The sequence below is a fragment of the Cherax quadricarinatus genome, chromosome 89 (assembly GCF_038502225.1).
Source record: "Cherax quadricarinatus isolate ZL_2023a chromosome 89, ASM3850222v1, whole genome shotgun sequence".
In the NCBI taxonomy this organism is placed as follows: domain Eukaryota; kingdom Metazoa; phylum Arthropoda; class Malacostraca; order Decapoda; family Parastacidae; genus Cherax; species Cherax quadricarinatus.
This window is the reverse complement of record NC_091380.1, coordinates 8484979-8507552: the sequence shown is the minus strand read 5'-3', so window position 1 is coordinate 8507552 and position 22574 is coordinate 8484979. Positions and strand designations below refer to the sequence as shown.

Here is a 22574-nt window from a genome sequence, read left to right as displayed (position 1 = left end):
ATAATAAATAAAAAATTTGAAAATATGTAAAAAAACGTAGATCTACTTTTGTAGCACTACACATGTGAACGTAGATCTGCTTGGACCGTTTACGGGTTAAAACAAAGAAAAAACTAGCCTTCTCACATGTCACATCTGTGCTCTTGCTTATACATCACCCCACTTTCTACTAAGTTTAACAAAATTACTGATTACAGAAAAATGTGATTTTGATAGGCATTAATAATGACCCATATGCAATTACAGTACTGAAAAACTAGGATCATGGTGTCTTGTCTTAGGTACAAAGGAAAAATGGAAGACTGATAGCTAAATATTGGATGCCAAACTGAGAATGCAATCTTGCGTTACCTTGGTCTTATCAGGTACAGCCCGAGCAATCTTGTCCCACCGCTGGTCTGTGCCTTTTGGATTCAGTTTGAGGGCTTTCTCCAAGGCCTTCTGTTGTATAGGATTCCACATTTCATCACTCCCAGCACTCAGGTCTAATTTCTCTGCCTTGGTTTTGACTTTTACCTGTAAAAAATCCAGATAAATGTTATTACACATAGAAACACATACGCATGTAAACATGGTAAAATTCAATTTAATAATTTTCAAACTAACAAACTGGCTGTATCCCACCGAGGCAGGGTGGCCCAAAAAGAAAAACAAAAGTTTCGCTTTTTAACTTTAGTAATGTATGCAGGAAAAGGGGTTACTAGCCCCTTGCTCCAGGCATGTTAGTCCCCTCTTACGACACGCATGGCTTATGGAGGAAGATTTCTGTTGTACTTATAATACCACAGATGACCAGAAATAATGCAAAACACACTTTATCCACTTAACTAGGCCTATTAATAAGTTCTTTAAATAAAAAAATACAAATGTAATGTTTTAGTGTATAAAGCTTCACCTTAACTTCTGGTGCAAGTTCTTCAGTTTCAATTTCTGTCGGCCGCTGCATTAAACGAGCTTTCACTTTACTGGACATTTTAGTAACTTCGTACACAGTTCTACCCATCAAGTCTGCAATACGCTCCCAGCGATCAACAGTGCCACCAGGAAACCTGTTAACGACATGTGATGAATCGGTGAATTTCTTGTTAGGTAAAACGACATTTGCAACTAATGTGACATTTTATTGTAGCAACATTTCACTCTCCAGGAGCTTCGTCAAGCTCCTGGGGAGCAAAACGTTGCAGCAAAATGCTGCATTAGTTACACATGTCCTTTTACCTAACATACTGTTGATAATTCTACCAACATAAATACAATGCAGTTCTCTATAGCTGCCAATGCAGACAATTGTTATTTTTATATTCATAAGGAAACGGTAAACCTATAAGAGACACACAGCTCCAGGGCAATGGGAAGGGAGGGGGGGGGGAGCCACTGTGCTTGATCCAAGCAAGGGGAGGGTAGCCCTAATTCTTTAGTCATCCATCAGCCTCAAGGTACATTCTTTTAAGGACTACACAGTCAAATAAACACTCTCACAACATATCAGTATCCCATGGCTTGGGTGACATTATTATTATTATTATTCTTTCTTTCAACACACTGGCCGTATCCCACCGAGGCGGGGCGGCCCAAAAGGAAAAACGAAAGTTTCTCCTTTTACATTTAGTAATATATACAGGAGAAGGGGTTACCAGCCCCTTGCTCCCGGCATTTTAGTCGCCTCTTACGACACGCATGGCTTACGGAGGAAGAATTCTGTTCCACTTCCCCATGGGGAATATCCTGCATTATAAGCTCTAATATTTATTATACTGAATATCAAATGATATTACATTAATATCAGTAAATGTGTCTCCATTATATAATACCGCCACAGTATGTTATCACTCATCTTAGATAATATTACTCAAATATTAAAGCACAGACTTTAACTAAAGTATACCTAAATACTCTATAAATGTGTAATAAAACCTCTTAACTACCCATATGCAAATTGTATGGCAATTATAACATATTAAATCAAGCAACAGTACCTTATAGAAAAATTTAGCTTAATTATGCATACTGGATATTTTTCAAATTGACCCAAGTGGCTACACTGTAATGACTGAAAAGATATATAAATGACTTGTTATTTTTTTAAATCTGCATTGTTTTCCCCAGTGCCAATCTGACCATTATTATATAATCAAAAAGAAGCACTAAGCCCACCAGGGTCATATAGCACTGCAGGGCAGGAGTAATGCTGGATCATAGGGTAGCAAGGGTAGAGAGGATAACAGAGGTAGAGTTAAAAAGGGCTGTGAGGAGTGCAAAAGGAAGTCTTATCAGAGTTTGTACAATAAAACGATGCTGTCAGAAAGTCAAAGGAGTCTGCATCAAACGTGGGTCCATCAGCAAGGTGGGAAGGTAAAGTAAGGGTGTTAGAGCAGTGATGACGTTGGAGGTAAATTCTGTGTGCTCAATGAAAGACAGGACAGTCCAGCAGAATACTACAAACTGAAATTGGAACCAGACAATTCTCACAGAGTGGAACAGAACACCGGTCCATGAGATACCCATGAGTAAGACGGGTGTGTCTGCTGTGAAGACAGTAGAGTGTTGTTACCAAACCTCAGCATTGATGACAAGAAGGCCAGAAACCTAAACTTGGTTTGATATGAGTCATATCGGACCAACTTTGTTGCCAATGGTTACGAAGGACTTCGTTGGCAATGCTCTCGCCTCACACAATGAGTGTCAGTGATTTGATCCCGGACACAGGTGGAAATGCCGGGCAAGTTTCCTCATGCCTGCTGTCCCTGTCCACCTAGCAGTAAGTAGGTACCAGGGTGTTAGTCACCTTATACCTACTATCACTGTTCACCTAGCAGTAAGTAGGTACCTGGGTGTTAGTCACTTTACACTTGCTGTCACTGTTCACCCAGCAGTAAGTAGGAACCTGGGTGTTAGTTGACCTGGTGTGGGTGGCATCCTAGAGGACAAGACTGAAAGATCACAATGGAAATAAGACAGTCCATATTATCAATACAATACAAAGATATAATCTGAAGACTGTCTTGGGTTATCCTGGGTGGCTTCCCCTCTGGGTTAAAAATCTGAACAAATCTTATCTTAACTATTAATACTATCCAATCAAAATGCTGAATTTTCTAATATTATACATTATCATATAGTTAAACTCATGCTCAAGTTTGCTTCAAGGGTTTTTCAAATCCTTTACACTTAACCCTTTGAGGGTCGAGAGGCCCTCTCCCAAACTCGTTCTCAGGGTTGAAAATTTTTCCCCCCAAAAAATAAACAAATTACTTTTTCTTAGGAAATGATAGAGAATCTTTTTCTGATCATAATGACACCAAAAGTATGAAATTTGATGGAAAACTTATCAAATTATGCTCTTGTGAATTTAGCATTCTCAAAGTGGGCGATTTTGCCCAATTTGAGCCCTATTTTCGGCCATTTCCAATGTTGCAATTGACTAAAATCATAGCTAGTTCCCTAGAATTCCATTTGTTCTATCAATTAAGTTTAAGAATCCACCCATTTACTGATTTCAACTACACAATAAAGTGGTCAGAAATTGGCAATTTAGACAATTTCACACAATTTCACTGCAAGGTATGGCAACACCGCATACCCAAACAAAAACAGTGGCACACAGCTCTTATTGTAGCGCTCTTAAGTGGTGATATCCAAATTAATCCAGGACCTTAAACTATTGTGCAGAGGCAAAACAGACAGATAAATGACGGTGATAATGACGGTCTAGTAGCTAGGAATGATAACCTTAACTCCATATGTAATGCATACATAGGTCAATGTGAGACAATACAGCTATTATTATCTCAAACACTACCAAACAGGTGCATACACTGTACTAAAGTACGCATGAAAAACAGAAAAGGCACCTTATGTAAAATGTGTAAGGGGTGGGTGCATGATGGATGTATGTACAATTATAACAACGGTGCCAGAATTCATTTTGTGTGTAACAAATGCACTTTGGCACAGTTACCCTTTAGCAGTGATGACATTGATTTACCTAATTTTAATACAAATGACCCTTTGCCATATACTGATGATTATAATTGTTTTATGAAAACAGGCTTTCACTTTATTCATGTCAACGCAAGATCACTTTTTCCAATATTGGCAGAGATTAGGATTCTAGCTAACAGAACTAGGGCGGCAGTTATATCCATCTCTGAATCCTGGTTGGATGATATGGTGACTGACAACGAGGTCAAAATAGAAGGTTACAATATAAAACGCTTAGATAGGAACAGAAAGGGTGGTGGGGTACGTGCCTACATTAGAAATAACTTAGCATACAACCCAAGACCTGATTTAAATAACAATAAACTGGAGATTCTATGGTTTGAAGTGCTGCTTCCCAAAACTAAACCCATCTTAGTAGGAACTAGTTACCGCCCTCCTACCCAGGAACAGTTCTTAGAAGACTTTTCCAGAGTATTGTCCGGACTTGAAAACAATTGCGAGACAATAATACTGGGAGACTTCAATATCTGTTTTCAGCAGCAAAATAACGGGCTATGCAAAAGGTATAAGCAAATTCTAGGTTTAAATAGTTACACTCAACTAATTAATACACCAACCCGGATCACACAGTTCTCAGCCACCCTAATTGACCACATACTTTGTAACTGCTCTGAGAACATTAGTCAATCAGGCATCATTACCACAGGTCTTAGTGATCATTTCATCATCTACTGCACCAGGAAAATCACTAGGGATAGGATAGGCCTACACACTGGTAAATAGGCTACACAACTGTGACTGGACAGAGACAACAAGTTGCACGGACGTAAACGATTCCTGGGAAACATTCTAAACAATATTCACTACCATCCTTGATAATATTGTACCAGTTAAAGAGGTTAAGATTAAACGAAGATTTAAAGCAAACAGACAGGACATTGCAGCACTAAATGAATTCCAAGGAGTGAGGAACAGAGTACAGAGACTTATAAAAGGAGCAAAGGCAAAGCACTATTGCTCAAAAATTGAAGAGTATAAGCATAACCCAAGAAAGCTCTGGCAACAACTAAAACAGTTGGGGTATAGCCATAAACCAGTGGGCAGGTCTAACATAGTACTCACTATCGATAATGAGGTATGCCACGAAACATCTAAGGCGGCAAATTGTTTTAATTCCTACTACACATCAACACTAGTAGTAAACTACCAGCTGCATCAAATACCTTTAACACAGACTCTGATAAGTTTCAAACATACTATACCAATAAAGGTGTAACCCCAAACAGTTGTCAACTAGTAAGTGTATCTCATGACTATTCAAAAAAGAACTAAGCAGGTTAAACCCAACTAAGAGCACAGGCCCGGATAACATCCCGTCTAAGTTCCTAAAAGATGGTGCTTCTGAACTGTCAATCCCTATTGCTCACATAATAAATCTGTCAATCACCACTAATAACGTACCAGAGGGTTTCAAGGAGGCCAGAGTTACTCCTATCTTCAATAAAAATAGTAGGTCTGATGTAAGTAACTATAGGCCTGTTAGTATACTCAGTATAATATCCAAAATTCTAGAGAGGGAGGTGTACTGTCAAGTAGTTAAGTACCTTAATGACAACAACATTCTCCATAGCTATCAATCGGGCTTTAGAAGATCTTACTCAACCGACACCTCCCTAATTAATCTGATGGATTACCTGAGAACTGAAATGTCAATGGGGAATCTCATAGGTATAGTAACCTTAGAACTGTAAAAGGCCTTCGATACTATCAACCACAATATATTATGTAAGAAACTTCAAGCTATTGGTATTGGTTCTGTAGACTGGTTTAAGTCCTACCTTAGCAACAAGAGACAAATTGTCAAAATCAACAAAACGGAATCAGAACCCCTGCCGATAGCATGTGGAGTTCCCCAAGGTAGTATTCTAGGTCCCTTATTGTTCTTATGTTATATCAATGACATGCCTATCAGTGTTAAGTGCAAACTCCTACTGTATGCAGATGGCAGTGCTCTGTTAGTGTCAGGTAAAGACCCACAAGATATTATTATTTTTTATTATTATCACACTGGCCGATTCCCACCAAGGCAGGGTGGCCCGAAAAAGAAAAACTTTCACCATCATTCACTCCATCACTGTCTTGCCAGAAGGGTGCTTTACACTACAGTTTAAACTGCAACATTAACACCCCTCCTTCAGAGTGCAGGCACTGTACTTCCCATCTCCAGGACTCAAGTCCGGCCTGCCGGTTTCCCTGAACCCCTTCATAAATGTTACTTTGCTCACACTCCAACAGCATGTCACGTATTAAAAACCATTTGTCTCCATTCACTCCTATCAAACACGCTCACGCATGCCTGCTGGAAGTCCAAGCCCCTCGCACACAAAACCTCCTTTACCCCCTCCCTCCAACCTTTCCTAGGCCGACCCCTACCCCGCCTTCCTTCCACTACAGACTGATACACTCTTGAAGTCACTCTGTTTCACTCCATTCTCTCTACATGTCCGAACCACCTCAACAACCCTTCCTCAGCCCTCTGGACAACAGTTTTGGTAATCCCGCACCTCCTCCTAACTTCCAAACTACGAATTCTCTGCATTATATTCACACCACACATTGCCCTCAGACATGACATCTCCACTGCCTCCAGCCTTCTCCTCGCTGCAACATTCATCACCCATGCTTCACACCCATATAAGAGCGTTGGTAAAACTATACTCTCATACATTCCCCTCTTTGCCTCCAAGGACAAAGTTCTTTGTCTCCACAGACTCCTAAGTGCACCACTCACCCTTTTCCCCTCATCAATTCTATGATTCACCTCATCTTTCATAGACCCATCCACTGACACATCCACTCCCAAATATCTGAATACATTCACCTCCTCCATACTCTCTCCCTCCAATCTGATATCCAATCTTTCATCACCTAATCTTTTTGTTATCCTCATAACCTTACTCTTTCCTGTATTCACTTTTAATTTTCTTCTTTTGCACACCCTACCAAATTCATCCACCAATCTCTGCAACTTCTCTTCAGAATCTCCCAAGAGCACCGTGTCATCAGCAAAGAGCAACTGTGACAACTCCCACTTTATGTGTGATTCTTTATCTTTTAACTCCACGCCTCTTGCCAAGACCCTTGCATTTACTTCTCTTACAACCCCATCTATAAATATATTAAACAACCACGGTGACATCACACATCCTTGTCTAAGGCCTACTTTTACTGGGAAATAATTTCCCTCTTTCCTACATACTCTAACTTGAGCCTCACTATCCTCGTAAAAACTCTTCACTGCTTTCAGTAACCTACCTCCTACACCATACACCTGCAACATCTGCCAACATCTATCCACCCTGTCATACGCCTTTTCCAAATCTATAAATGCCACAAAGACCTCTTTAGCCTTATCTAAATACTGTTCACTTATATGTTTCACTGTAAACACCTGGTCCACACACCCCCTACCTTTCCTAAAGCCTCCTTGTTCATCTGTTATCCTATTCTCCGTCTTACTCTTAATTCTTTCAATAATAACTCTACCATACACTTTACCAGGTATACTCAACAGACTTATTCCCCTATAATTTTTGCACTCTCTTTTGTCCCCTTTGCCTTTATACAAAGGAACTATGCATGCTCTCTGCCAATCCCTAGGTACCTTACCCTCTTCCATACATTTATTAAATAATTGCACCAACCACTCCAAAACTATATCCCCACCTGCTTTTAACATTTCTATCTTTATCCCATCAATCCTGGCTGCCTTACCCCCTTTCATTTTACCTACTGCCTCACGAACTTCCCCCACACTCACAACTGGCTCTTCCTCACTCCTACAAGATGTTGTTCCTCCTTGCCCTATACACGAAATCACAGCTTCCCTATCTTCATCAACATTTAACAATTCCTCAAAATATTCCCTCCATCTTCCCAATACCTCCAACTCTCCACAAGATATATCTAATGTATTAACACTGGAACTGGAGTCCTGCAGCAAATGGTTAGCAGACAACAAACTATCATTACACCTCGGGAAAACTGAAGCCATTCTCTTTGGCACGAAACATAAACGGAGAAGGGTAAATAATTTTAATGTCCAGTGTAATGGGGAGCCCATCACTTTGGTTTCATCAGTAAAATATCTGGGAATCCCCTTTGACCCATGCATGTCAGGAGAATTGATAGGGAACAGTGTAGTAAAGAAAACGAATGCCAGACTGAAGTTCCTGTATAGACAAGCACAGTGCCTACCTACTGAGGCTCGCAGGACCCTATGTCTAGCCCTTATACAGTGTCATATGGATTACGCTTGCTCTTCATGGTACTCTGCCTTGACAAAAAACTGAAAGATAGACTGCAAATCATCCAGAACAAAATGTAAGATTCATCCTGGGGCTGGGACCAAGAGAACATGTAGGCCAGGATGAATTACAGCAGTTGGATATGCTGAATGTTGAAGACAGAGTAAAACAACTGAAGCTAAATCATGTTTATAAAATTGCTCACAAACAATGTCCAGAATATCTTGCTGTCAATTTTGTCAAGGTTGGGAACCAAAGCAATCATAGTACTAGGGGGAGAGAGCACAACTTTGTAGTACCCACAGTCAGTGGCCAGGCTTCAAACACCTTTTATTATTAAGAGAGTGGTGAAGAAATGTAAAAAGAGAGCAAATGAGAGAGTGGGTGAGATGTTATCAACAAATTTTGTTGAAAATAAGAAAAAGTTTTGGAGTGAGATTAACAAGTTAAGAAAGCCTAGAGAACAAATGGATTTGTCAGTTAAAAATAGGAGAGGAGAGTTATTAAATGGAGAGGTAGAGGTATTGGGAAGATGGAAGGAATATTTTGAGGAATTGTTAAATGTTGATGAAGATAGGGAAGCTGTGATTTCGTGTATAGGGCAAGGAGGAATAACATCTTGTAGGAGTGAGGAAGAGCCAGTTGTGAGTGTGGGGGAAGTTCGTGAGGCAGTAGGTAAAATGAAAGGGGGTAAGGCAGCCGGGATTGATGGGATAAAGATAGAAATGTTAAAAGCAGGTGGGGATATAGTTTTGGAGTGGTTGGTGCAATTATTTAATAAATGTATGGAAGAGGGTAAGGTACCTAGGGATTGGCAGAGAGCATGCATAGTTCCTTTGTATAAAGGCAAAGGGGATAAAAGAGAGTGCAAAAATTATAGGGGGATAAGTCTGTTGAAGGTAGTAGGTTGGTAGACAGCAACCACCCAGGGAAGTACTACCGTCCTGCCAGATGACTGTGAAACAAAAACCTGTAACTGTTTTGCATGATGGTAGGATTGCTGGTTTCTTTTTCTGTCTCATAAACACGCTAAGATAACAGGGATATCTTGCTACTCCTACTTACACTTTGGTCACACTTCACAGACACGCACATGCATATATATATATACATACATCTAGGTTTTTCTCTTTTTTCTAAATAGCTCTTGTTCTTTTTATTTCTTCTATTGTCCATGGGGAAGTGGAAAAGAATCTTTCCTCCGTAAGCCATGCGTGTCGTATGAGGCGACTAAAATGCCGGGAGCAATGGGCTAGTAACCCCTTCTCCTGTATACAATTACTAAAAAAGAGAAGAAGAAAAACTTTATAAAACTGGGTTGCTTAAATGTGCGTGGATGTAGTGCGGATGACAAGAAACAGATGATTGCTGATGTTATGAATGAAAAGAAGTTGGATGTCCTGGCCCTAAGCGAAACAAAGCTGAAGGGGGTAGGAGAGTTTCAGTGGGGGGAAATAAATGGGATTAAATCTGGAGTATCTGAGAGAGTTAGAGCAAAGGAAGGGGTAGCAGTAATGTTAAATGATCAGTTATGGAAGGAGAAAAGAGAATATGAATGTGTAAATTCAAGAATTATGTGGATTAAAGTAAAGGTTGGATGCGAGAAGTGGGTCATAATAAGCGTGTATGCACCTGGAGAAGAGAGGAATGCAGAGGAGAGAGAGAGATTTTGGGAGATGTTAAGTGAATGTATAGGAGCCTTTGAACCAAGTGAGAGAGTAATTGTGGTAGGGGACTTGAATGCTAAAGTAGGAGAAACTTTTAGAGAGGGTGTGGTAGGTAAGTTTGGGGTGCCAGGTGTAAATGATAATGGGAGCCCTTTGATTGAACTTTGTATAGAAAGGGGTTTAGTTATAGGTAATACATATTTTAAGAAAAAGAGGATAAATAAGTATACACGATATGATGTAGGGCGAAATGACAGTAGTTTGTTGGATTATGTATTGGTAGATAAAAGACTGTTGAGTAGACTTCAGGATGTACATGTTTATAGAGGGGCCACAGATATATCAGATCACTTTCTAGTTGTAGCTATACTGAGAGTAAAAGGTAGATGGGATACAAGGAGAATAGAAGCATCAGGGAAGAGAGAGGTGAAGGTTTATAAACTAAAAGAGGAGGCAGTTAGGGTAAGATATAAACAGCTATTGGAGGATAGATGGGCTAATGAGAGCATAGGCAATGGGGTCGAAGAGGTATGGGGTAGGTTTAAAAATGTAGTGTTAGAGTGTTCAGCAGAAGTTTGTGGTTACAGGAAAGTGGGTGCAGGAGGGAAGAGGAGCGATTGGTGGAATGATGATGTAAAGAGAGTAGTAAGGGAGAAAAAGTTAGCATATGAGAAGTTTTTACAAAGTAGAAGTGATGCAAGGAGGGAAGAGTATATGGAGAAAAAGAGAGAAGTTAAGAGAGTGGTGAAGCAATGTAAAAAGAGAGCAAATGAGAGAGTGGGTGAGATGTTATCAACAAATTTTGTTGAAAATAAGAAAAAGTTTTGGAGTGAGATTAACAAGTTAAGAAAGCCTAGAGAACAAATGGATTTGTCAGTTAAAAATAGGAGAGGAGAGTTATTAAATGGAGAGTTAGAGGTATTGGGAAGATGGAAGGAATATTTTGAGGAATTGTTAAATGTTGATGAAGATAGGGAAGCTGTGATTTCGTGTATAGGGCAAGGAGGAATAACATCTTGTAGGAGTGAGGAAGAGCCAGTTGTGAGTGTGGGGGAAGTTCGTGAGGCAGTAGGTAAAATGAAAGGGGGTAAGGCAGCCGGGATTGATGGGATAAAGATAGAAATGTTAAAAGCAGGTGGGGATATAGTTTTGGAGTGGTTGGTGCAATTATTTAATAAATGTATGGAAGAGGGTAAGGTACCTAGGGATTGGCAGAGAGCATGCATAGTTCCTTTGTATAAAGGCAAAGGGGATAAAAGAGAGTGCAAAAATTATAGGGGGATAAGTCTGTTGAGTGTACCTGGTAAAGTGTATGGTAGAGTTATAATTGAAAGAATTAAGAGTAAGACGGAGAATAGGATAGCAGATGAACAAGGAGGCTTTAGGAAAGGTAGGGGGTGTGTGGACCAGGTGTTTACAGTGAAACATATAAGTGAACAGTATTTAGATAAGGCTAAAGAGGTCTTTGTGGCATTTATGGATTTGGAAAAGGCGTATGACAGGGTGGATAGGGGGGCAATGTGGCAGATGTTGCAAGTGTATGGTGTAGGAGGTAGGTTACTGAAAGCAGTGAAGAGTTTTTACGAGGATAGTGAGGCTCAAGTTAGAGTATGTAGGAAAGAGGGAAATTTTTTCCCAGTAAAAGTAGGCCTTAGACAAGGATGTGTGATGTCACCGTGGTTGTTTAATATATTTATAGATGGGGTTGTAAGAGAAGTAAATGCGAGGGTTTTGGCAAGAGGCGTGGAGTTAAAAGATAAAGAATCACACACAAAGTGGGAGTTGTCACAGCTGCTCTTTGCTGATGACACTGTGCTCTTGGGAGATTCTGAAGAGAAGTTGCAGAGATTGGTGGATGAATTTGGTAGGGTGTGCAAAAGAAGAAAATTAAAGGTGAATACAGGAAAGAGTAAGGTTATGAGGATAACAAAAAGATTAGGTGATGAAAGATTGAATATCAGATTGGAGGGAGAGAGTATGGAGGAGGGGAACGTATTCAGATATTTGGGAGTGGACGTGTCAGCGGATGGGTCTATGAAAGATGAGGTGAATCATAGAATTGATGAGGGAAAAAGAGTGAGTGGTGCACTTAGGAGTCTGTGGAAACAAAGAACTTTGTCCTTGGAGGCAAAGAGGGGAATGTATGAGAGTATAGTTTTACCAACGCTCTTATATGGGTGTGAAGCGTGGGTGATGAATGTTGCAGCGAGGAGAAGGCTGGAGGCAGTGGAGATGTCATGTCTGAGGGCAATGTGTGGTGTGAATATAATGCAGAGAATTCGTAGTTTGGAAGTTAGGAGGAGGTGCGGGATTACCAAAACTGTTGTCCAGAGGGCTGAGGAAGGGTTGTTGAGGTGGTTCGGACATGTAGAGAGAATGGAGCGAAACAGAATGACTTCAAGAGTGTATCAGTCTGTAGTGGAAGGAAGGCGGGGTAGGGGTCGGCCTAGGAAGGGTTGGAGGGAGGGGGTAAAGGAGGTTTTGTGTGCGAGGGGCTTGGACTTCCAGCAGGCATGCGTGAGCGTGTTTGATAGGAGTGAATGGAGACAAATGGTTTTTAATACTTGACGTGCTGTTGGAGTGTGAGCAAAGTAACATTTATGAAGGGATTCAGGGAAACCGGCAGGCCGGACTTGAGTCCTGGAGATGGGAAGTACAGTGCCTGCACTCTGAAGGAGGGGTGTTAATGTTGCAGTTTAAAAACTGTAGTGTAAAGCACCCTTCTGGCAAGACAGTGATGGAGTGAATGATGGTGAAAGTTTTTCTTTTTCGGGCCACCCTGCCTTGGTGGGAATCGGCCGGTGTGATAATAAAAAAAAAAAAAAAGTCTGTTGAGTGTACCTGGTAAAGTGTATGGTAGAGTTATAATTGAAAGAATTAAGAGTAAGACGGAGAATAGGATAGCAGATGAACAAGGAGGCTTTAGGAAAGGTAGGGGGTGTGTGGACCAGGTGTTTACAGTGAAACATATAAGTGAACAGTATTTAGATAAGGCTAAAGAGGTCTTTGTGGCATTTATGGATTTGGAAAAGGCGTATGACAGGGTGGATAGGGGGGCAATGTGGCAGATGTTGCAAGTGTATGGTGTAGGAGGTAGGTTACTGAAAGCAGTGAAGAGTTTTTACGAGGATAGTGAGGCTCAAGTTAGAGTATGTAGGAAAGAGGGAAATTTTTTCCCAGTAAAAGTAGGCCTTAGACAAGGATGTGTGATGTCACCGTGGTTGTTTAATATATTTATAGATGGGGTTGTAAGAGAAGTAAATGCGAGGGTCTTGGCAAGAGGCGTGGAGTTAAAAGATAAAGAATCACACACAAAGTGGGAGTTGTCACAGCTGCTCTTTGCCGATGACACTGTGCTCTTGGGAGATTCTGAAGAGAAGTTGCAGAGATTGGTGGATGAATTTGGTAGGGTGTGCAAAAGAAGAAAATTAAAGGTGAATACAGGAAAGAGTAAGGTTATGAGGATAACAAAAAGATTAGGTGATGAAAGATTGAATATCAGATTGGAGGGAGAGAGTATGGAGGAGGTGAACGTATTCAGATATTTGGGAGTGGACGTGTCAGCGGATGGGTCTATGAAAGATGAGGTGAATCATAGAATTGATGAGGGAAAAAGAGTGAGTGGTGCACTTAGGAGTCTGTGGAGACAAAGAACTTTGTCCTTGGAGGCAAAGAGGGGAATGTATGAGAGTATAGTTTTACCAACGCTCTTATATGGGTGTGAAGCGTGGGTGATGAATGTTGCAGCGAGGAGAAGGCTGGAGGCAGTGGAGATGTCATGTCTGAGGGCAATGTGTGGTGTGAATATAATGCAGAGAATTCGTAGTTTGGAAGTTAGGAGGAGGTGCGGGATTACCAAAACTGTTGTCCAGAGGGCTGAGGAAGGGTTGTTGAGGTGGTTCGGACATGTAGAGAGAATGGAGCGAAACAGAATGACTTCAAGAGTGTATCAGTCTGTAGTGGAAGGAAGGCGGGGTAGGGGTCGGCCTAGGAAGGGTTGGAGGGAGGGGGTAAAGGAGGTTTTGTGTGCGAGGGGCTTGGACTTCCAGCAGGCATGCGTGAGCGTGTTTGATAGGAGTGAATGGAGACAAATGGTTTTTAATACTTGACGTGCTGTTGGAGTGTGAGCAAAGTAACATTTATGAAGGGATTCAGGGAAACCGGCAGGCCGGACTTGAGTCCTGGAGATGGGAAGTACAGTGCCTGCACTCTGAAGGAGGGGTGTTAATGTTGCAGTTTAAAAACTGTAGTGTAAAGCACCCTTCTGGCAAGACAGTGATGGAGTGAATGATGGTGAAAGTTTTTCTTTTTCGGGCCACCCTGCCTTGGTGGGAATCGGCCGGTGTGATAATAAAAAAAAAAAAAAATAAAGAAATGGAACAGACTGCCCGCACATGTCAAAGCCAGTCATAGCATGAACCAGTTCAAGAAGAGTGCCAATAGGTGTCTGATGAATGTAGCTACAGAAAGGGAGGGGAATGATTTTCTATTTTTTATCTAACATACGTGTAAATTTTACCTTATTCCTAGTAATGACCCTCGTATTGTAGATAGTCTTAATGACCCTCATGTAGTAGATAGTCTTTTTAGTATGATAATAAGATGTTATCTTCATTATAGAATAATAAGAAAATATTATAACCTTTATATTATAATAATAAGGTAAAAGGACCCCAATGGAAATAAGTCACTCTGACTTTTTTGGGTTATTCTAGGTTCTCTACACATATGCTGCTATGTATGATAATCTATGTAACTGTATTTGTGTGTACCTGAATAAACTTACACACAAATTTCAAAAGATGCCAATTTCGAAATAGGGTCCAGAATAAATAAGACACACATTCCTGGCACTAAAATAACATTTTCTGTGCTTATTAGTCACGTCTCTAGGTCCCTCTTACATTACTTTTGCTTTCCAATTTGAATTTTTAAAAAACGGTATAAGTGATGTCAACGCACTTGTGAAAGAGTATCAGACTCACCAGTTGACGTGTATTGGACACATGGCTTGATTTCTTTACTCTTGAACATCGGCAAAAATCAATCATTTTTGCTACTTTGAGCTCAACTTCAAGGTACTTGTCATCGTGAAACCAATCAAAATCATCTCCATTTCTGTAATATATCTTCCATTCTATCAAATGAGATCAAGGAAACGAGAATACAATCATAAATACCATACGAAAATACACTAGGAAGTCGCTGTTTTAAACCAAAAACACAGTCAAAGTTTTTTTTTCTCATTATACACAGCATGCTTCAGGATTTTTTTATACTGCACACACTGACCACACAGACCCATTCTTTCATATGTAGGCCTGCCAGCTTTCTTCCACCAGATTTGAAGGCGCTAGAATTTAAAAGTACATATATGTGACCGACCCTGGCTACAATGGCGTACTTGTACATGACCGACCCTCAAAGGGTTAAAGGAGTTAATATATAGAGGCAAACACACCTCAAATCTCAGCATAAATAAAGACTCACTAGGTATTTACATTAATGAAAAATACTAAATGGGGGAAATTATTCAACAGAACATAATGCACAGAAAACTTGTTTTTGTATATTGTATTTGTCAACAAATCTGGTCATTTTTTTTTATCAAGAATTTAAAAATTCAATTACTGTAGGACTTAAAGGCTGAGGACACAATAAAAATGTCAATATTCCCATGCCCATTCCTACTTTAAATAAGAAAAAACTTGAGGTGTGAAGCACGGGTGGTGAATGTTGCAACAACGAGAAGGATGGAGGCAGTGGAGATGTTTCTGAGGACAACATGTGATGTGAATATAATGCAGAGAATCTGTAGTCTGATGATCAGGACGAGGTGCGGGTTACTAAAAGTATTATCCAGAGGGCTGAAGAGGGGTTGTTGAGGTGGTTCGGACATACAGAGAGGCTGGAATACAACGGAATGACTTGGAGAGCGTTTAAATCTGTAGTGGAAGGAAGGAGTGGTAGGGGTTGTCCTAGGAGAGGTTGGAGGGAAGGGGTAAAGGAGGTTTCGTGTGAGAGAAGATTAGACTTCCAGCAAGAATGCGTAAGCATGTTAGGTAGGAGCGAGTGGCGGCAAATGGTTTTTATGACTTGACGTGCTGTTGGAGTGTGAGCAAAGTAACATTTATGAAAGGATTCAGGAAAAGTGGTTGGCCAGACTTGAGTTCTGGAGGTGGGAAGTACAGTGACTGCACTCTGAAGGAGGGGTGAAGATATGTTGCAGTTTTTGAACTATAGTGTCGGCATGTCTGTGGCAAGGCAGTGATGGAGTGAGTGATGATAAAAAATGTTTCTTCTTTGTCTGACTGCCCTACCTTGGTGGGAAATGGCCAAAGTGTTAATAAAAAATAATAATGTTAGTTACTGTTGTTTTTACATGCTCACTGTTATAAATTATTTTTTACTATACTATACAAAATGTTGAATTTACCCTTACTACCCCACAATTGTATACTATCAAAGTAAACTGCAATGAAGAGCAAGCATAAAAACGCCAACATACTTTGCCATGAGACGAGCAAGTTCACAGAAGTCCTCATCTGTCCATGGACCCCCAGTGATCACTGGTATTGAAGTAGCAACAGGCTTAATGCGCCTCGCACCCTGTAAGTAGAACTGGTGCTATAGCAAACGTATGAACAACTATGTAATACAATCACAAACAGGTGCTCTTAACAATGCAGAACACGCCACATGGAGATGGAAATCTTTAGCTTTAGATCCTTCATACTTAAATAACAAAAAGGCACAATACCGTGACTGGAACGATACACAAATAACCCGCACATAAAAGAGAGATATATACATTTCTTGTACTACTACTACTACTACTACTACTACTATCTCCACCTCTTCCTGCCTATATATAGCCGTCCTGCTCCACCTCTGTTAGTGTGACTGTCAATGGTCCAAGTCGGACCGAAACGTCGCCGTAAGCTTCTCTCTTTTATGTGCGGGTTATTTGTGTATCCTTCATACTCTTAGTGTGTCATCAGGAGCTATGCAATGTTGCAAGACAGCAACAGACAGGAGGGAAAATTCTGAGGTAAGGCAGAGGGTATCAATGGTGACCCATGACACTGCGTCATGGCTGCCACTGATACCTTCTGCGCTGCCTCAGAGAATTTCCCTCCAATCTGTTGCTGTTTTGCAACACAGCATAGCTCCTGACGACACATGAGAGTGCAAAAGATCTAGAGCTCAAGATTTCCATCCTCATGTGGCTTGATCTGCAATGCATAACTATGTATTAACATAGCAAGGGAAAAACTAGTATTACTGCAGTTTGAGGGAAGCACTAAACACATAAGGGTCATGCAATGTAGCATAGGGAATGGAAGGCAATCAGGTTTAATTCAAGAAAGAGGACAGGTCACTTCCTTGGATCAAAAGCCACTCACTAGTACCAAGGCACCTCGTCGAGGGGTGCAAGGGATAAAATAATGGAATGTAAGCAAGTACACACAGACATATACAATTAAAAGTACAAGTAAAAAAAAAAGAGGAATCACGCTGTTCATAAACAAATAACTAAAAAAAACAAGGACAGAGATTCAACAATAACTGACATCCACACAACATATTAATATTAATTACAGTAACGTATTCCCCAATCTGTGGAGTATTAGTTATGGTCTTACTGTTTAGATTGTATTATCTATTGAGAAGAGAATGTTACAGTCTTTGACACATTCAACCTTTGTGGTACAGTGCATTAGATCTAAAAATGCACAACTAGGCAATGACTTAAAATGTAAAGTCCTACCAAGGAGGTCACTTTCCTACAGGTGTTTGATTAACAGAAGTACAGGTAAATGCTTGATTTAATGAATTTCAGACATACAGGATGAAATCTGCTTGGTCACTTGATTCAGAAACAAAGAACATAGTTCACTGCTTACAGATCTGTCTGTTATTATTACGATGACAGCAAAACATCATTTCTACCTGCCACAATGGTCACTACCTTCCACAATGGTCACTACCTTCCACAATGGTCACTACCTTCCACAATGGTCACTACCTTCCACAATGGTCACTACCTTCCACAATGGTCACTACCTTCCACAATGGTCACTACCTTCCACAATGGTCACTACCTTCCACAATGGTCACTACCTTCCACAATGGTCACTACCTTCCACAATGGTCACTACCTTCCACAATGGTCACTACCTTCCACAATGGTCACTACCTACCACAATGGTCACTACCTTCCACAATGGTCACTACCTTCCACAATGGTCACTACCTTCCACAATGGTCACTACCTTCCACAATGGTCACTACCTTCCACAATGGTCACTACCTTCCACAATGGTCACTACCTACCACAATGGTCACTACCTGCCACAATGGTCACTACCTACCACAATGGTCACTACCTGCCACAATGGTCACTACCTACCACAATGGTCACTACCTGCCACAATGGTCACTACCTGCCACAATGGTCACTACCTACCACAATGGTCACTACCTTCCACAATGGTCACTACCTACCACAATGGTCACTACCTGCCACAATGGTCACTACCTACCACAATGGTCACTACCTGCCACAATGGTCACTACCTGCCACAATGGTCACTACCTACCACAATGGTCACTACCTACCACAATGGTCACTACCTGCCACAATGGTCACTACCTACCACAATGGTCACTACCTGCCACAATGGTCACTACCTACCACAATGGTCACTACCTGCCACAATGGTCACTACCTGCCACAATGGTCACTACCTGCCACAATGGTCACTACCTGCCACAATGGTCACTACCTACCACAATGGTCACTACCTGCCACAATGGTCACTACCTACCACAATGGTCACTACCTGCCACAATGGTCACTACCTTCCACAATGGTCACTACCTACCACAATGGTCACTACCTGCCACAATGGTCACTACCTACCACAATGGTCACTACCTACCACAATGGTCACTACCTGCCACAATGGTCACTACCTACCACAATGGTCACTACCTACCACAATGGTCACTACCTGCCACAATGGTCACTACCTACCACAATGGTCACTACCTGCCACAATGGCCACTACCTACCACAATGGTCACTACCTACCACAATGGTCACTACCTACCACAATGGTCACTACCTGCCACAATGGTCACTACCTACCACAATGGTCACTACCTGCCACAATGGTCACTACCTACCACAATGGTCACTACCTGCCACAATGGCCACTACCTACCACAATGGTCACTACCTACCACAATGGTCACTACCTGCCACAATGGTCACTACCTGCCACAATGGTCACTACCTGCCACAATGGTCACTACCTGCCACAATGGTCACTACCTGCCACAATGGTCACTACCTGCCACAATGGTCACTACCTGCCACAATGGTCACTACCTACCACAATGGTCACTACCTACCACAATGGTCACTACCTACCACAATGGTCACTACCTACCACAATGGTCACTACCTACCACAATGGTCACTACCTGCCACAATGGTCACTACCTACCACAATGGTCACTACCTGCCACAATGGCCACTACCTACCACAATGGTCACTACCTACCACAATGGTCACTACCTACCACAATGGTCACTACCTGCCACAATGGTCACTACCTACCACAATGGTCACTACCTGCCACAATGGTCACTACCTACCACAATGGTCACTACCTGCCACAATGGCCACTACCTACCACAATGGTCACTACCTACCACAATGGTCACTACCTGCCACAATGGTCACTACCTGCCACAATGGTCACTACCTGCCACAATGGTCACTACCTGCCACAATGGTCACTACCTGCCACAATGGTCACTACCTGCCACAATGGTCACTACCTGCCACAATGGTCACTACCTACCACAATGGTCACTACCTACCACAATGGTCACTACCTACCACAATGGTCACTACCTACCACAATGGTCACTACCTGCCACAATGGTCACTACCTACCACAATGGTCACTACCTGCCACAATGGTCACTACCTGCCACAATGGTCACTACCTGCCACAATGGTCATTACCTGCCACAATGGTCACTACCTGCCACAATGGTCACTACCTGCCACAATGGTCACTACCTGCCACAATGGTCACTACCTGCCACAATGGTCACTACCTGCCACAATGGTCACTACCTGCCACAATGGTCATTACCTGCCACAATGGTCACTACCTGCCACAATGGTCACTACCTGCCACAATGGTCACTACCTGCCACAATGGTCACTACCTGCCACAATGGTCACTACCTGCCACAATGGTCACTACCTGCTACAATGGTCACTACCTGCCACAATGGTCACTACCTGCCACAATGGTCACTACCTGCTACACACTCCTTCCTAATTCATCTCAATTAAAATTGAGGGTTTAATGTATAAAAAATACAAGTGCTCGTCTCCTAACGATGGGGTTGCATTCTGATGAAACCGCCCTAAGTCTAATTTGAGTCTTCTTCTTTCAACAAACTGGCTGTATCCCACTGAGGCAGGGTGGTCCAAAAAAAAAAAAAACGAAAGACTCTCTTTTTAAATTAAGTAATGTATACAGGAGAAGGGGGTTACTAGCCCCTTGCTCCCAGCATTTTAGTCACCTCTTATGACATGCATGACTTACCGAGGAAGAATTCTGTTCCACTTCCCCATGGAGAATGAATATAAATATTTTTTTTTTTTTTTTTTCAACAAGTCGGCCGTCTCCCACCGAGGCAGGGTGACCCAAAAAAGAAAGAAAATCCCCAAAAAGAAAATACTTTCATCATCATTCAACACTTTCACCACACTCGCACATTATCACTGTTTTTGCAGAGGTGCTCAGAATACAACAGTCTAGAAGCATACACATATAAAGATACACAACATACCCCTCCAAACTGCCAATATCCCAAACCCCTCCTTTAAAGTGCAGGCATTGTACTTCCCATTTCCAGGACTCAAGTCTGACTATATGAAAATAAATAAATATATGCTAAATAAATACAGTGGACCCTTGAGTTTGGAACGTACCGATCATCAAACTTTTCAAGTTTCAACCGCTCTTTTCAAACCAATTTTGTTCCGAGTATCGAACTCTACCCGTCTTTCGAACCGCCAGGTACCAGACCTGTCCACCAGCCTGCTCTGTCCACATCCCTGTGCAGGCATTGTGAGCAGTCTGGCTTTGTTGATGCTTGAGTGAACACTAACCCACATGCTCATTCAAACATTTCACTATTAATTCATAGTGTTTAGTGCTTGTGCGACTGTGAAATAAGCTACCATGGGCCCAAAGAAACTTGCTAGTGGTACCCCTGTGGAAAAGAAATTGAGAAACACCATAGATGTGAAGACAGAAATAATACAAAAATATGAGAGCAGTGTGAGACTTGTTGAGCTTGCCAGGATGTACGGCAAAAAACAAGTCAACTATCGCTTCTATCCTGGCAAAGAAAGAACAAATCAAGGAAGCTGATGTTGCGAAAGGTGTTGATATGTTAACCAAAAATAGACCACAGACAGTCAATCAGGTTGAGAAGTTGTTGCTGGTGAAGAACAAGGATAAGGAGATAGCAGGTGATATTGTTTCGGGGACAATTATTTGTGAAAATTCAAGGAAGTTGCATGCCAACCTGGTAAAAAAAACTCCTGGAACCAGTGAATTTAAGGCCAGCAAAGGCTGGTTTGAAAGATTTAAGAAGTGTAGTGGCATACACAATGTTGTAAGGCATGGTGAAGCAGCCAGTTCAGACAAATGGGCAGCTGAGAAGTTTGTACAGGAGTTTAAGGGGTACCTGGAGAGAGTTCCGGGGGTCAACGCCCCCGCGGCCCGGTCTGTGACTAGGCCTCCTGAAAAATTCAAACCCCAACAAGTGTTCAATTGTGACGAAACAGGCCTGTTTTGGAAGAAAATGCCAAAGAGGACCTACATTACTCAGGAGGAGAAGGCACTTCCAGGACACAAGCTTACAGGCTTACTCTTTTGTTGTGTGCTAATGCTAGTGGTGATTTTAAAGTGAAGCCTTTACTTGTGTATCATTCAGAAAATCCCAGTGTGTTTAAGAAAAACAATGTCATTAAGAACAAGTTATGTGTCTTGTGGAAAGCTAATAATAAGGCATGAGTCACAAAGCAAATTTTCAAAGAGTGGGTCCATGAAGTGTTTGGCCCCAGTGTGAGAAAGTACTTCTTGGAAAATAATTTGCCACTCAAGTGCCTCCTGGTAATGGACAATGCTCCTGCTCATCCTCCAAACTTGGTAGACCTCCTGTCTAGGGACTCCAGTTTCATCACAGTGAAGTTGCTGCCTCCTAGCACCACTCCTCTCCTCCAGCCCATGGACCAGCAGGTCATTTCTAACTTCAAAAAACTCTACACAAAAGCAGTGTTTGAAAAGTGCTTTGAAGTGACCACAGACACTAAGTTGATCCTAAGAGAGTTCTGGAGGAATCACTTCAATATTTACAGCTCCATAAGCTTTATAGGTAAGACTTGGGAGGGAGTGACTTCCAGGACTTTGAACTCTGCTTGGAGACAATTGTGGCCAGATTGTGTCCAAAAGAGGGATTTTGAAGGGTTTGAGGCTGACCCTGACCCAGCTGACCCTCTGCCTGTTGTGGACTCTATTGTGGCATTGGGGAACACCCTGGGGCTGGAGGTGA

At 41.7% G+C, this 22574-nt stretch overlaps 1 protein-coding gene across 1 annotated transcript in view; it reads right to left on the bottom strand.

Annotated features, from left to right (window-relative positions):
* Window positions 1-22574, bottom strand: part of LOC128697227 (uncharacterized protein F54F2.9) — an 86799-nt gene that overhangs the window by 12194 nt on the left and 52031 nt on the right. The window contains exons 7-9 of the mRNA XM_053788818.2: window positions 16425-16525; window positions 896-1049; window positions 352-516 (exon numbers count right to left, since the gene is read on the bottom strand). Coding sequence (XP_053644793.1) covers window positions 352-516; window positions 896-1049; window positions 16425-16525 — 420 coding nt within the window. The remainder of the gene's footprint in view (window positions 1-351; window positions 517-895; window positions 1050-16424; window positions 16526-22574) is intronic.